The sequence below is a fragment of the Brassica napus genome, chromosome C6, assembly GCF_020379485.1.
Source record: "Brassica napus cultivar Da-Ae chromosome C6, Da-Ae, whole genome shotgun sequence".
Classification (NCBI taxonomy): Eukaryota; Viridiplantae; Streptophyta; class Magnoliopsida; order Brassicales; family Brassicaceae; genus Brassica; species Brassica napus.
This window is the reverse complement of record NC_063449.1, coordinates 29,314,999-29,331,330: the sequence shown is the minus strand read 5'-3', so window position 1 is coordinate 29,331,330 and position 16,332 is coordinate 29,314,999. Positions and strand designations below refer to the sequence as shown.

Sequence of the window (16,332 nt, the reverse complement as noted above, 5' to 3'; positions counted from 1 at the left end):
CCCTCAGAGTTCCGTCCCATAGCGCTCTGCAATGTGCGCTATAAGATCATAGAAAAGATACTAACCCTGTGTCTCCAGAAGTTCCTTGATCACATCGTGTCCAAGCAGCAATCAGCATTTGTCCCGGGGCGTGCTATTACGGACAACATCCTTATCACTCACGAGAACCTTCACTATCTAATGGTTTCCGAAGCCACTAAGAGATGCTCCATGGTGATCAAAACCGACATGAGCAAAGCGTACGACATAATTGAATGGGCTTTCCTAGCCAAAATTCTCAACCAGCTAGGCTTTGACTCGGTGTGGGTGAATTGGGTGATGGAATGTGTCTCCACCGTCTCGTATGCATACCTCATCAATGGTGCGCCATTTGGTAAAGTCCAACCGAACAGAGGGCTACGGCAAGGGGACCCGCTGTCCCCGTACCTGTTCATTCTGTGTGCTGAGGTACTCACGGGACTGTGCCTAAAGGAACAACAAAATGGGAGACTTAAGGGACTACAAGTGGCTCGAAGAAGCCCATTCATCAACTATTTATTGTTTGCTGATGACACAGTCTTCTTCAGTGGTATCAATATGAAGAGTTGTACCTCTCTAATGAGGATTCTAAAGAGATATGAGAACTGCTCAGGGCAGTGTATAAACCTGAACAAGTCAACAATATCCTTCTCCTCGAAAACGCCGGAGTCGATCATGAGTAGAGTTAAAACCTCTATTGGTATAGATAAGGAAGGTGGCATGGGCAAATACCTAGGGTTACCTGAGAATTTTGGACGCAAGAAGGGAGATGTTTTTACAGGACTAGTGGACAAGATACGCCAACGCTCCGAAGCATGGCCGACGAAGTTCCTATCTGGTGCAGGAAAGCATGTGATGCTACAGACAGTTCTATCAACACTCCCCAACTTCTCCATGCAAAGCTTCAAAATCCCTAAGTCAGTCTGTAAGCGCATCCAATCGATCCTAACACGATTTTGGTGGGATAGTGCACCTGAAAAAAGGAAGATGGCGTGGGTTTCTTGGGATCGAATGGCAACGCCAAAATGTGTGTGGGGGGGGGGGGGGGCTAGGCTTTAAGGATATTGAAACGTTCAATGATGTCCTTCTAGCTAAATTGGGATGGCGCATCATGAACAATCCCGAGGCTTTGCTGTCCCAAGTGCTGAAAGGAAAGTATTTCTCCGAATGCTCCTTTATGGAGAGCACCCCTAAACAGGCTGCGTCACATGGTTGGACGGGGATAATGGCAGGGAAAGAAGTTCTTGAGAAGGGTTTGGGATACTTGGTGGGAGATGGAGCTAGTATCAACGTATGGTCCAGCCCTTGGCTTTCCACCTCAAAACCGATGACGCCCATCGGACCTCCAACAAGGACAAACCAGCACCTTAAAGTCCAACACTTGCTACTGCCGGACTCGAATGAATGGAACTTATCTCTGGTGTGGTTCCATTGACCTCAGTATGAGGAAGTTATCAGACAGCTAATCCCCAGTTCCCAAAAACCACCTGATAAATTGGTGTGGTTAGGAGAGAGCAAAGGTAACTATACCACCAAGTCTGGTTATATGATGTCCAATCTAATAGAACATCGACAGAACCTGCTTAGTTTTGATTGGATCAAACATGTCTGGAAACTAGACGCCCCAGGAAAGATCCAACATTTCATTTGGAGAGCTCTGAACAGCGCCCTACCTGTCGCGGAGCTTCTGATCAGACGTGGAATGGAAGTTGCTCCTGCGTGTAAGGTTTGTGGGGTGCTGGAAACTGTCGAACATGTTCTCATGCACTGTCCCTTTGCTCAAAGAACATGGGAGCTAGCTCCTATCTTCCTCCCTGGCTCCCCAAGCTCAGGCTTTCCCTTTGGGCTCACTACAACAAATGTTGACTCTTATCCCCAAGGTCCTAAATCTCCCACCGTCAGGTCTGTGTTGTTCTCCCCTGTCCCCTTGGATCATTTGGAACCTTTGGACAGCAAGGAACAAGAGACTGTTTGAGGATAAGCTGTACACAGCGGAGGAGACACTTTCAAAAGCAGTTCAAGATGCTAAAGAATGGGAATCTGCTAAGACAAAACCAGAAACATATGAGCTCCCTTCGCGGAGCAATGTAGAAAAGATTGTGACTGATGTTCCGACATGTTCGGTGGATGGGGCTTGGAATGCTGAGTCTAAATGTGCTGGTTTTGGTTGGTTTATACAGGATAAGAAGACCCATTTGGAGATCCAAGGCGCTGATTCGCGCAGCCTCGTCGGATCAGCACTAACAGCGGAGGCTCTAGCCATCCGGAAGGCGATGCAGGAAGCATCAAAAGAGGGGATTTCATGTCTCCAGATTCTATTGGACTCAAGCATCCTCATCTCCGCCCTGCGATCAGGGTTGGTGTTGAACGAGATAGCGGGACTTCTATGCGATATTGGTCACCTCATTCCTCTCTTCACATCTCTATCTTTTGTTTTAATTCCGCGCACAACATACTTTGTAGCTGATAACTTTGCAAAGACTGCTCTTGCTTCCCTTATGTTGCAAAACAATGTGTAAGCTTTTAATGGTTTGAATGAAAAAGCTGTTGACCAAAAAAAAGAATAGCAGGGGTGGAAACACATAGGCTTAGGGTGGGGCAGTTGCCAACCATAGAATTTTTAAAATTAATCTAATTTTATAACAAATTTAAGATATGCCCCTGTTGCTATATTGCTTTATGCCCCCTATACTTCAAATGTTTTGACAAAATTTTAAGAGACTAAAAAAATTATAATTCGTTGTCCTGTTTCATGACTATATTTTGGTATTTTATCTAGTGATTTTAATTTTTGCCCCTTATACAAATTGTTTCTGTGATCTATCACTGACTCTGAGAATAGCTCAAGGATAAATTTGACCTTATAAAAATTGTGTGAATATGGGCCTAACTCATCATTTCCTACACAATGTCCAGCCTAATAGGGAAATCATGCGTCAAAGCAAAAGAAAACAAATCAGCTAGTTTACTCTTCTGATCAAACGTCGGTTGAAAATTTTGTTAACACAATTGAGAATAAGAAAATCCAAGTACTATAAATAGAAGAGGTGGTTAAAGCTTTTCTAATCATCTGAATACAAAGACAATAACGAGAAAGAGAAAGATCAAGGAAAATACTAAAGAGTTGTATTTTACTCATTATACTCTCGTGATCTCTATTAAGTTGTTATCGTGAGACTCTTTTGTAGTATCGAATGAAAGATACGTTTGATTCATCTTATATATTAAAATAGAAGTCACAACCTTGATTCATGTGTGATTTTTTTTTAAAAATGGACCTAATAGACCTATTCCTAGAAAGTCATGTTTTATTTAATATCTAATCTTATCATTTAAATTTTGGACTTACCATAAATTTTTATTGGGCTATCAATAATTGGATTTAAACAATAGATGATTCATTGGATTTATATATAGTATAAATTAAATAGATATAATTTAATGTTGTAATACTATACCTCTATATGCTAAATATTTAAATATTTGTCGATGTTAACTTTTAAAATTATAAAGATCTTTTTTTAAATAACAAAAATAATATTATCTAACAATGATTAATCTTTACTACCTTAAACCAATGAAAACAAATTTTAAAATATATAGTGTATTTTAAAAATTAAACAAAAACTAAATATTTAATTATTTACTTGATAATATTAATCTATGAAGCGAAAAGCTTAATTTTTAAAAACTTTCTAAATTTGTGAAATGTTACAATATCTTTGAATATGACAATAAAACAATATTTAATAATCTTTATATATATAGTTATGATTTTAATAATAAAATAATAATTCGAAAATATATATATATAGAAGAAGATACAAATACATGTGAAAGTTTGAAACAATCTATTCAACGAAAAAAATATACAGTAAAATTATTATTATGTTTTAAAAATTGATAGACACATATATATTATAATATATCCCATTTTAGAATTGAAAACAAAATATTTATATAAAAATAAATGAAAACAAAAACCTGTGCGGTTGCGCGGGTCGTGATCTAGTTGTAATTCTAAAGCACGAATGTGGATTCAAATCCTTACAAAAATCTTTATTTTCAGCCAAACAAACAATGAATAATTCTTCATACAAAACATTTTGTTCGGAGAAAAAAAACATTTTGTTAGAAACGTTCGTGTCTTTAATTTCTATCTTTTGTTTATTATGAAAAATACGGCGTTGTATGATTGTATCAATTAGAAAGCACTAGGGATAGGGATGTTAACCATAGGGTTATGGTCCAACCATCTTTTGTTTATTATAAGCCCAACCCTATTTTAACTCAGCCATATTTTAACTTTGTTATAATCAAGGGTTAGGGTTTGTACCAGGGTTAGTCAATTTAACTGAAAAAAAATATTTCATTTATTTTTGTTCTTAAATTTTAAAGATAAAATTAGAAAAATTAAGATATGATATGATTCTTTCCTTCAATTTGTTGAGCTTCGAAATCAAGTTTTCCTGCCAAAATCGCAAAATCGAGTTTTTGCCCCACAACTAAGAATAAAGTTTTTCCGTCAAAAACAAAAATTCTGTTTTTTCCGCCAAAACCTAATTTGAGTTTTTCCACAAAAACCACAAAATCGAGTTTTTTCGCCAAAACCGGAAAATCAAGTTTCGCCAAAACTGCAAAATCGAGTTTCCCGCCAAAACCACAAAATCAAATTTTCTCACCAAAACCAAAAACAAGTTTTTCCGCCAAAATCACAAACCCAATTTTTTCCGTCAAACCGAAAAATTGATTTTTTTCTCGCCAAAACCGGAAAATGAGTTTTCCCGTTAAAACCACAAACCCGAGTTTTTCCCGCCAAAAACAAAAGATCGATTTTCCCGCCATAACTTAAAATTGAGTTTTTTCGGTTTTGGCGGGAAATTTGATTTTGTGGTTTTGGCGGAAAAATTCATTTTTCACTTTTTGACGGAAAACTCGGTTTTGTGGTTTTGGCTTGAAAATTCAATTTTCCTGTTTTGGCGGAAAAACTTGATTTTGTGGTTTTGGCTGGAATACTCGATTTTTAGTTTTTGGCGGGAAAACTCAGTTTTCTTAATTCAGTTTTCGTTTTTGGCGGAAAAATTTGATTCTTAGTTGTGGGAAAAAACTCGATTTTTAGTTTTTGGCTCGATTTTCTGTTTTAGCTAAAACTTGATTTTCCGTTTTGGCAGAAAAATTTGATTTTTTTTTTGAAATTTTGACGGAAAAAATATATTTTGCATTATCTAACAAATTTAAAATTTCAGTATATATTTATAATAATTTTGTCAATCAAAATTAAAAAGTTAAGATTTAAACCCTAGACCTATTAGGACCAGCCTTTTTTAAACACTGTTACATAAATAAGGGTTAGGGCATTTCACCGAGTTAGCACGGATTAGGGCTAACCCTGTGGGGTTGAGCCCGTATTAACGTCCCTAGAAAGCACTCATGTGAGGTTGAACGAGGGAAGCATAAACACCACCTTCGATATTCATCAACGTCTCGTGCGTCCCTTTCTCAACGATCATACCGTTCTCCACTACGGCAATGATGTCAGCATTCTTGATCGTCGAAAGCCTGTGAGCCACCACGATCGTGGTCCGGTTCACCATCACCCGGTCAAGTGCGTCCTGAACCACACGCTCCGATTCTGCGTCCAACGCGCTCGTCGCTTCGTCCAGTAATAAGATCTTCGGTTCTTTCACGATGGCACGTGCAATCGCCACGCGTTGCTTCTGTCCTCCTGACAACTGTATCCCTCTCTCACCGACCACAGTATCGTAACCCTAAAACCAAACATGAAAGAGTTTTTACTTGCAACACAAGTAATAATATAAATATCAAAAGATCTTGTTTCAGTCACCTTTTGTATACTAGAGATGAATTTATGAGCATTAGAGAGCTCAGAAGCAGCTACGATCTCAGCCTCGGTTGCTTCTTCTCCTCCCTTTCCATAAGCAATGTTGGCTCGTATTGTGTCGTTGAACAGTACAGGTTCTTGCCCTACAAGCCCCATTTGTTGTCTCAGCCATTTCAGTTGCAGCTTCTTGAGCTCAACTCCGTCCAAAGTGATATGACCCGAATCCGGATCGTAAAACCTCTGTAACAGCGATATCACCGTAGACTTACCTGATCCACTTTCTCCGACCAAAGCAACAGTCTGAAATAAGCACAAGAATTAGAAAAGTAAACATGTAAAGTTTGAAAGAAGCATCAGTTTATTATTAAGTCAGATATATTTCAAACAAATTGACTATAGGTAGATTAGTCCATTTTCTACATATATATCACTTAAGATTTATAAGTTTTATAATTTGTATACAAAATGTTACCTTTCCGGCACGAATGAAGAAACAAAGGTCACGAAAAATCTGAATATCAGGTCTAGTTTGGTAAGCAAAGCTTATGTGACAAAACTCGATATCTCCCTTTACGTTCTCCAACACCATCCCTGATTCATCTCTCGTGTCTATCTTCGATTTCCTATCGATGATTCTGAAGATCGAAGCAGCAGCACTCTTAGCTTTGCTTGAATCAGGAGCGGAAGAACTCACCCCAGAAATCCCAATTGTTGTCACCGTCAATGTTAAGAAAACCTGGCGCAAACCCATCCAATAGAAAAACATTTAGCCTCTTCTAGCAGGTCTAGGCAATAAAAAACAGTAATCTAATATCCGAACCGAATCCGAACAAAAAAAACATGTCCAAACTGTAAAAATACTCGAATTGATCAAGTAGAGTTGTGTAAAACATACATTTGCCCTAAGTGTTATTATTTATTAACCGAACCCAAAATATTTAAAATTCGAATAACCCAAAAAAAACTGACATAAAAATTTGAGTTAGTATCCAAATTGTATTCAAGAACTAAATAAGTATCTCAGATATTCAATTTTGTGTTTATTTTGTTATGCCATCTAAAATTATCTGAACATAATTAAAATTAACCAAACTAGAAATAGATTATGCTCTAAAATGTGTCTTGGATATATCTATATATCTATCTATACTATTATTTGTGAAGTGATTTTTTCGCATTCGAGCTTCGGTAAAAGTTACATACGTTAATTTCGTTTATACCTTTAAAGAATAAAATATATAAATTAGCCAAAAATTAATAAAAAATAATAATTTATTTAATTAAATAAGTGATTAAAATTAATAATAATAAAAATTATCCAAAATCTAAAAACATATTAAAAAAAGAGATAGTTCCTTTATATATATTGTGTTATCCAAAAATATCTTTTAAAATTGGTAAAATTAAAAAAAAAACACATAACTAAATATTAATCAAGTAAAATTCATAATTTATATAATTGAAAAGAGAATATTAAGTGATTTCTAAGATTTATTTATTAATAATAAATTATTGTACAAAGAAATTTTCAAAAAAATATAATATGTAAAAAAATTCAAATGAAAACATAAATAATTATGTATCACTATATATATATATATATATTGGTTTAATTTATCACTATATTTTTTTTTTAATTAGTAATGTATGTATTAATAAGTAATTATAAAATACTTATGCCCGGATGAACGCGGTGAAACATCTAGTTATAAAATATATTTGAAACCAAAGTGTGTTTAAAACCTGACCTAAACATATATAAAATCCAAATGGTGCCTAGGAGGCTGAAAGCAAAACCCGAAATCCAGACCGAACCCGAACACTAATGTCTACTATAGATTTCCGGAGAAAAAGAACGAAGACAAAACCTCAAAAACACCGTTGTAAGTTGTCCTTCCGTCTTTTACCAATCTAGCACCTGCGTAGAAACAAGCAGCGTAGACAGAGTAAAGAACGAAGAAGGAGAGACCAAACCCTAATCCTGCGACTAGTCCTTGCTTCATCCCCGATTTGATCGAATCTTCACATCGTTTCTTATACATCTCTATCACTTTTTCCTCCGCACAGAAAGACGCAACCGTTCTTATACTCCCAACCGCATCACTCGCCACTTGACTCGCCTCCTCGTACTTTGTCTACAAACAATTTATTTCAGTTTCTTGTTGAAAAAGTAACAAACCCTAAACCTATTTAATGAAAAAGAACCAACCTTTGCGTCTGCACTGAAGCCTTTCATGAACTTAATCTGAACGTAATGATTGATTCCAGTTAAAGGAATCGGTACTAAGATAATAACAGCTAACTCCCAGCTAATCACAAAAGCTATGATTATTCCCACCACGGCGGTTGCAACGTTCTTGATAGTTAGAGCCAACGAGTCGCCCACAAGTGTCCTGATCAAGGCTGCATCAGCAGAGAGCCTTGCTCCAATGGCACCACTCGAGTTCTCGAGCTCATCAAACCACCCAACCTCCATGTGAACAACTTTCTCAAAACACATTGATCGTATCCTACGAATCAGTCTCCCTCCAGCTACAGCAAACAAGGACATATGTGTTGGATACACTACCAAAGAGAGTACACCAAGAAGCACAAATATTATCGACCAGTATCTCGAATCGCTCCTCAGCTCATGAGGCGGTTGGAAGAAAGCCATGATAACTTTAGCAAAGAAGAGTCCAAAGATGGGGAATATAGCGCCGTCAAGTGCACATACTATGGTTCCAAGTGTAAGAATCAGAGCCTCCGGTTTGTTAAGAGCAGCAATTCGAGTAATTGACACATCTTTGGGCATATCTTTAGGCATTTCAGTGTTTTCTTGTCCTGCAAGTAAGACAAGAGCGGAAACAGATTCATCATCATCATCACCATGCATCCTACTGCCACTGTTTCCTCCATTCCTGATAGATCCGTCTTGCTGTCCATTTGAAATCTCTAATCGTTTTGATTCCGTGTTTATCTCTTGTAGCCGTATAAGTTGTGAATAAACCCCTTCATGATCCTTGAGTAGCTCCAAATGTGAACCTTAAATGTAAAATGTAATAAAAGTAAAACAAAAGCTAAACAATTTTATATTCCAAAAGAATATATATATATCCTTAAGTAACAATGTGTATCATGTACCTTCTTCAACTATCTGTCCACGGTGAAGAACAGCAATCACATCAGCATTTCTCACCGTGCTTAACCGATGTGCGACAATCACAGTAGTCCGGTTAGCCATCACCCTATCTAAAGCTTCTTGAACCACTCGTTCGGATTCTGCATCAAGAGCGCTTGTCGCTTCATCTAACAGCAAAATCCTAGGATCTTTAAGTATGGCCCTAGCGATTGCAATCCTCTGTTTCTGTCCTCCTGAGAGCTGAGTTCCATGTTCACCTACCATTGTCTCTAAACCCCGAGGCAACTTATCGATAAACTTAGCCGCGTTTGCTAGCTTCGCAGCTGCTTCAATCTCTTGGACAGTCGCTCCGACTTTCCCGTACCCAATATTCTCCATTATACTTGAAGAAAACAGAACCGGTTCCTGACTAACCAATCCAATCTTTCCTCTAATCCATTTCAGCTGAAACTCCTTCAAGTCAACACCATCAATAAGCACTTGGCCGGAATTCGGATCATAGAACCTTTCTATTAAACTGATCACAGTAGATTTCCCGCTCCCGCTTTCTCCTACCAAAGCAGTGGTTGTGCCACTTGAGATCATCAGAGAGAATCCTCTAAAGACCTCTTCTCTAGGCCTTGCAGGGTAACTAAAACACACATCTCTCAGCTCTATTTTTCCTTGTATATCTTCTAAAACCTTCCCGTTTTGGTCAAAACAATCAATTACCGGCTTTCTTTTTATCGTTTCAAACATTTTATAAGCTGCAGCTTGACCTGCTGCAAATGAGGTTAGACATGGTGCTGCTTGCCCTAGAGACCTATCCAAAGAAAAAGAAAAAAAAAACAGTTAGATTGGTTTCCAACTCAAAACCAATTGGCAATAAGTGAATTGGTTCATCTCGCTTATATACATTACTTAAATCTCTTCTCGCTTCTGATGTGAGATTTACTTAATTCAGAAGTGGGAAGTTGTCCCTAAAAAAATTACAATTGTAATTGTTTTAACTGTTTTGAGACTAAGGAAGATATGTTCTACTCACATCGAACTTGTGACCACAATGACCATTACATTAATCACTGCACCACCTGTATACCCTTTTCTGAGTATCATCTCTCCACCAAACCATATAGCCAAAGCATAGCTACAAAAGAACACCAAGAACATTACTCCCAACCCTAAACCCGTAGAGAAACCTTGGTTGACAGTCGACTCATAGGCCAAGTTTATCAACTCTTTGTAGCTACTAATCGCCTGCTTCTCTCTCGTGAATGAAGCAACCTGTTGGAATCATGCAATAACATGGTTTATGTTTCAAACTTCTATATATTTTATGATAAGTCAACAATAAAGGAGGGAAAGAAGTATTTTTACGGTTCGAATAGACCCGCAAGTTTGTTCGACAATAGTTGATGCTTTGGCATAAGCAGCTTGTTGTTGAGAAGAAGCTTTAGTGGAAATAATCGATGTAGCTGCACCAGCCATAGCTAGGAGAGGAATTGAGGCTAACATAACAAGTGTAAGTAACCATCCTTTCACAAACGCTAAAGCATATCCAGCCAAGAAAGTTGCAAGCAACTGTATAAACTTCCCAACCTGAGAAAAAATTTGACACTTCATATATTTCAATGTATGTATACAATAACATCTATTTTCTGGATATTTTTCGTTTGTTTACCTTTTCACCCATAGCATCTAGTATAAGAACAGTATCACCTGACATACGACCAACAACTTCTCCTGTGTTTGTTTCGACATCGAAGAATACAATGTCTTGTCTTAGAATTGTCTTCAGATATAAACTTCTTATCCTTGCAGCTTGTCTTTCTCCCGTAATCACCCAACAAGACACCTCTAGAACACGGGAAAACATAAAACGAAATTGCTTTCTTCCTTGACAAGAAACAAAAAAAAATGTGTGTATACAGTAGTTCTGTTTTGTTATGTTCTACATAAATTAATTAATAGCATGATATTTTCTATCTTTTTATTAATTCTCACTTGAGGTTAAGTTAATGTATTTATGTCAAATCTTACATTGAAAATGTTTACATTGTATTAAACAATATTTAATTGAATCAGAGAGTATTACTTACGAAGAAAGGCGGCTACAAATGTCCCAAGTCCAAGGTAGACAAATTTCAAACAAATCTAAAACGAAGAAAACCAAAAAAAATAAAGTAAACATAACCAAGTAAAACTTGAAAGATCGTTTCCTTTGGGCATCTATATCTAACCTTGGAGATTAACTCGACAATGTCGTTTGTGAATAGGTTTTGACCAATCGTATCAATAAGATCACCAAACAACAATGTCATCAACGGAAAACCAAGACCGTTTCCGATAGCTCCGACCGAACCAACGATCATCAACAACACATCGGTAACATCCGAGAAAGAAAACAGTTTGTAGAAAGGTACGGTCTTTGCCTTCTCTTCGATTTTCCCCTTCTTCATCTCCGACTGTGTGGGACTTCTTGAATGAACATGACTTGTCTCAAAACTAGATACATTGACCATTGTCCTGGATTTTCGTAGAGAAATGACCCACACGTATCAGAAATGAAACAACGCCTAGAAAAAGCGATCACTGAAAGATCTTAAAACATCTGAACGATCATTTAAAATTTCCGTTTACTATCTAGTTTATTATTAATACAATAGTTAAGAAGGGATTAATGAGGTGTAAGATATATATTATTTTGGAGATGTTGTTATCAGGTGACATAAACAAAGATTAAGAGACAAAAACATGGAATGTTTTGTTCTTTTTGTTATTTTTTCCCTAACAAATACAGTTTAATTCAGTTTAAAAAAGAAAGAAAAATACAGTTTAATTCATCATAACTTTTATGTAGTATTGTTCTGTCATGTAATTCCTAAAATCATTGCATAAATGTTTAACCCAAATATTCGAGTGCTTAATATGAAAATATCATCATTCATGTGTCATGGGGAGCGACTAATTTCTGCATTTGCTGAACTTGGTCGTGTATTCCACTATTCCTTATTGTATTCCTAACATGGCATTTGATGGGTCTTAAACAAAATCGTCGACAGAAAATAGGCCTAAATATGGATATCATTGTTACAGAATTTAGATACCTTCTTGTATATAATAATATAAACATGCTTAATATATATGAGTTGTGTCTATTCGATGGTTCGCGGGAACTTAAGTCAGGTTGACTTGAGAAAAAATGTTTTAGGTCAATGCGTAATGGTTCACTGATTACAACATAAAATCATTCAATCTAACTCTAATTAAAATCTGATGTTACATAGTCAGGTGGAAATACTTGGAAACAAATTAAATTGTATGTGAATTCTAGTTAGTTGATCTTCTTAACCGGTGAGTAAACTTGCCAAATGGAACTCAAATTGAACATTTTGGTTACGTTTAACAGCTAATTTGGGTTGCTAAGTGATTCAGATTGTGTAGGTAAAAGAAAATAATCATGTCAATTAGTCATTGGCATATTATCCGAACCCAAAAAACTGAACCGAAAAAATGAAAACTTGAACAGGACTGAAACTTACAAAAACCCGAACGGATCGGATCCTATTTCTTTAAACAAATAAAAACCAAAATTGAACCAGAACTAAACCAAGAACCGAACAGGTATCCGAATATCAAAAATATAATTTATTTACCTAAAAATAATAAATTAAAATTAAAAATATATGTATATATATATATATATATAAATAAATTTTTTATCCAAAGTTGAATAACCCGAATGTTTTCTTTGGTTTTTTCGGGTTTAACTTGGAGTTTCGGGATTTTGTTGGTTTTCGACTTTAAACCCAAGCCAAATCTGAATCATTTCTAATTCAGTTAAGTTTCTGCTTTTATAAAAAAAATATAAAACCAAACTGAGCACGACATTACTGTGTAGAAACCCACACTAGGTATTTGTTAGTGATTGTTTGTAAAGATTAGGGAAAAAACAACATAAGAACGATATCCTCAGGACACAACGATGTAATCATGTATGAGTCAACAAAAATGAACTCTATCCGTATGCCGAATAGCATAGAGATTTGGGGAGAAAGAAGGATCGTGACTGAACTTAAAGTCGAGCTGCCTACGTACCCATTGCGGGTTCAAGTCTAACGTAGTTCATTTATCATAGTCTCGAAAGAGATGTCGGTTTCATCGTGTTGATCGACATGTCGGTTTCATCGGTCATGAGAGAGATAGAGAAAGTGATGCACCGGCATGAACGGTCACTAGACGAGTTCAATGACATGCCAAAACCAAACTAACAGTTATAAAATAACTAGGTAACACATTGCTAAACCAAGAGTTACAATACAATGTACATCAAGAGAAGCGGAACATAGCAAACGATGCAACAGTCTAAATGTGTATAAGTTTATGATGCAGTTATGGAGTCAGTTGAAAATGGTTTGGGTAAAAAAAAAAATTTTCTATACGGTCCTGGTGGAACAGGGAAGACATACCTTTACAACATCATTATTTCTAAGTTGCGATCAGGAAAAAGAAATAGTACTCCCAGTTGCTTCATCCGGCAGTGCAGCATTGCTTTTACCTGCAAAAAGGATAGCACATTCTCACTTTAAGATACCCATGAATCTCAATGAAGATTCAGTATGTGATATATTTCCAGAAATAATGCTTGCTGAACTAATTGGAAAAACTGATCTAATTATATGGGATGAGGCGCTTATGACAAATCGGCATGCATTTGAAGCCACTACAAGATTTGATGTCCATTAAGATCCAAAAGTTAAAACCAACCTTTTGGAGGCAAAACTATATTATTAGGTGGAGATTTCAGGCAAACACTACCGATAATTCCACAAAGTTCTAGAGCTGTAACAGTTTTAGAATCAATAAAACAGTCACACTTGTGGGACTTCTGCAAAGTCTTTGATCTCAAACAGAATATGAGACGAAAAATCACAAGAAAGCTTTGGAATGGCTGCTATGTGTTGGTGATGGAAATGCACCTACAAACAAAGCAGGATCAGCCAACGAAGACAATGGTCATATAGTCGAAGTTAATCCCAAATTCTTAATGCAATCATCTGGAAATCATTTGCATGATATTTTCGAAGCCACCAGCGCAGAAAATATGCTATCAAAAAGTACAAAAGAAAGTATTACCGAGAGAGCTATCCTGACTCCAGGAAATGAGACAGTTGACAAGATTAACCCATACATGTTAGAAAAAATCAAAAGAATATTTATATCCGTGCATGAATATTTTAGAGTTTCACTAAAGGCTCTAAATCTTTCCTTCTGTTGCTCCAGAAGAAAGTGGTTGCAGTAATGAGCTCTATTTCGTAGCACATTTGCAAGAGTTGCTTGCATATATACTTTTTTTTTTTCTTTACTGAGCTGTGTGAGGTGAAGAAATGTATTGATTTCTGTTTCATCAGTGACAGGTTCCAGACTCCGAGCACAATGGTCTGAACTTTACTGCAACAAAAAGAGAGGAAGTGGATAGACTGAGAAATGAAATTGATGAGCTAAGCTTGTGATGCGTTCAGAATTTAAATGAAGATAGTTCTCGTCTCTTTTTTCCTGAGGCTGAGCTTGCTGGTTTGCCTCTAGAATTCCTTCAGGTCTTTACTCGAAATGTTATTTAGCTTAAATGTCACATTCAAATCTGTGAGCTTGACTTTTCCGTAACTATTTCTCATTTCTACACTTCCTTTTTCAGAGTTTGGATAAAACTCAAAATAAAGAAGTCAAGCTCACCTTGGAAAGTAATCACGTGGAGGATATTCTAGAGCTGTGCAAGGTAACAATTCCCATGTAGCTTTTTAAAACATTGAAGTTACAATAACTTACCAGTTCTTGATACTGGCTTTTATAACTGGTTACAGTTTCATTATCTCTCTATGTGTCCATGCCAATACATTTGAATTTGTCTTTGAACATATTTTGGCTGTTGTTGTAAACTTTGCAGATAGCCAAGACAAGGAAGACAATGGATATGGCATATGGAAAGAGATGTGAAGATGCCAATATTCCAGTGTTACGAAAACTAGTACTTGCATGTCTGTTCTAGAAACCTTTGACAGAAGCCTGCAGCAGACTTTAATCAGCTGATATCTAACTATACTAGTCTGTGTAGGTTCAGTCGTGCCATAGATTAGCTCACTTACTTGGTTATGTACACTTTGCATATTATGCTCTTGATCATAGGATGTCAAAGACATCAACAAGGGTTTGTGAAAAATCCTTCAAGTTATTAGTTTATCATATCCATCATGTCGTTTAAACTGACGCCCTTTCTTGTGTCCAGGTGATCAGGTTCCTGGAGGACATCTCTTCCACTTCAACTGGTTTGGCTAAAAAGATTTGATGGATTAATGGGGGCAAGGAATATGAGAACCATCCTCTCACCTTTTCATTTGGAAATAGAAACGCTCATCTCGGCAATGGAATGTATAAAGAAATTACGATTGTTCTCAATTGGTGAAGAAAGTTTCAGAACCATAAGAATTGTCTACTTTTGCAAGTTATTTGGAATATATCAGGATACTGAAATAAATTTTTAACTACTTAGAGCTCATTCATATACCTAAAACGCAGAATACGAGGACGGATAGTCTTGCAGGCAGTGACATGACTCAACCGTCTTTTATATTCATATGGATGCAGAATTACCAGTTTGGTTTGCAGAGTCTCTTAGTTGAGTCTGTTTATGTTGCTGACAAAAAAATGATTATTAATTTTTATTTATGAATTTATAAATTATGTTAAAAATATTTAATTGTTTAAAATTGTCAACTTGAAAATGTACTTGATTAATGGGTTCTAAATCCTACATGGATTCTTTCAAGAGAAATTGATGAAAATATCTTAGGGAAATTTGCCAAATACGACTCAAAACTTGATGTTAAATGCAAAACTATACCCAAACTTGAATCAAATGCAAAGCTAACCTAAAAGCCTTGTGAAATTACAGCCAGCTCCTTGTGACCAAACAAAGAAACATAACTCATTTTTACGAATATAGCCCCGTAAAATCTTCTGAGTTTTCTGATATACTGTAAGTCGTCTAGACGATGTCCATGGAAGTCTTCTGGTGTAGTTGATCTTAAAAATAATTTTTAAATTTAAAAAAAAATATTTTAACAAGTGAAAAATTAAAATCATGTGATTATAAACAGTTTTAAGTGATATAAATTAAGATATAATAAAATTGAATTGTTTTCAACATAGATGAGTGAAAGTAGTGAATCATGATATTCTTTGGTTTAGGGTTTGACAACATATGTTGTAGTATTGTATGTATTCTTAGGGTTAGATTTTGGAAAGCTTAGGGTTAGATTTTGGAAAGCTTAAATGTTTTTTTGAAAATTAAAATTTTACCTATATGTGTTTATTT

General features: G+C 36.1%; 1 protein-coding gene across 1 annotated transcript; it reads right to left on the bottom strand.

The window, feature by feature from the left end:
* Window positions 1-4,746: 4,746 nt before the first annotated feature.
* On the bottom strand, window positions 4,747-11,482 carry LOC106355639 (ABC transporter B family member 5-like). The gene is made up of 11 exons (XM_048759812.1): window positions 11,201-11,482; window positions 11,060-11,114; window positions 10,642-10,817; window positions 10,338-10,559; window positions 10,006-10,244; window positions 8,984-9,783; window positions 8,070-8,884; window positions 7,729-7,995; window positions 6,333-6,596; window positions 5,864-6,160; window positions 4,747-5,786 (listed from the first exon to the last, which is right to left on the bottom strand). Exons 1-11 carry the CDS (start codon window positions 11,480-11,482, stop codon window positions 5,436-5,438), a joined length of 3,768 nt encoding a protein of 1,255 aa, XP_048615769.1. The 3' UTR covers window positions 4,747-5,435.
* Window positions 11,483-16,332: the final 4,850 nt, after the last annotated feature.

Excerpts from the sequence above, each read along its gene's own strand:
- LOC106355639 (XM_048759812.1), bottom strand. The coding sequence starts at position 11,482 with ATGGTCAATGTATCTAGTTTTGAGACAAGTCATGTTCATTCAAGAAGT. Across the intron at positions 7,996-8,069 it reads GCTTCAGTGCAGACGCAAAG|ACAAAGTACGAGGAGGCGAG; the intron begins GTTGGTTCTTTT and ends AATTGTTTGTAG. Across the intron at positions 6,161-6,332 it reads TCTTCATTCGTGCCGGAAAG|ACTGTTGCTTTGGTCGGAGA; the intron begins GTAACATTTTGT and ends TGCTTATTTCAG.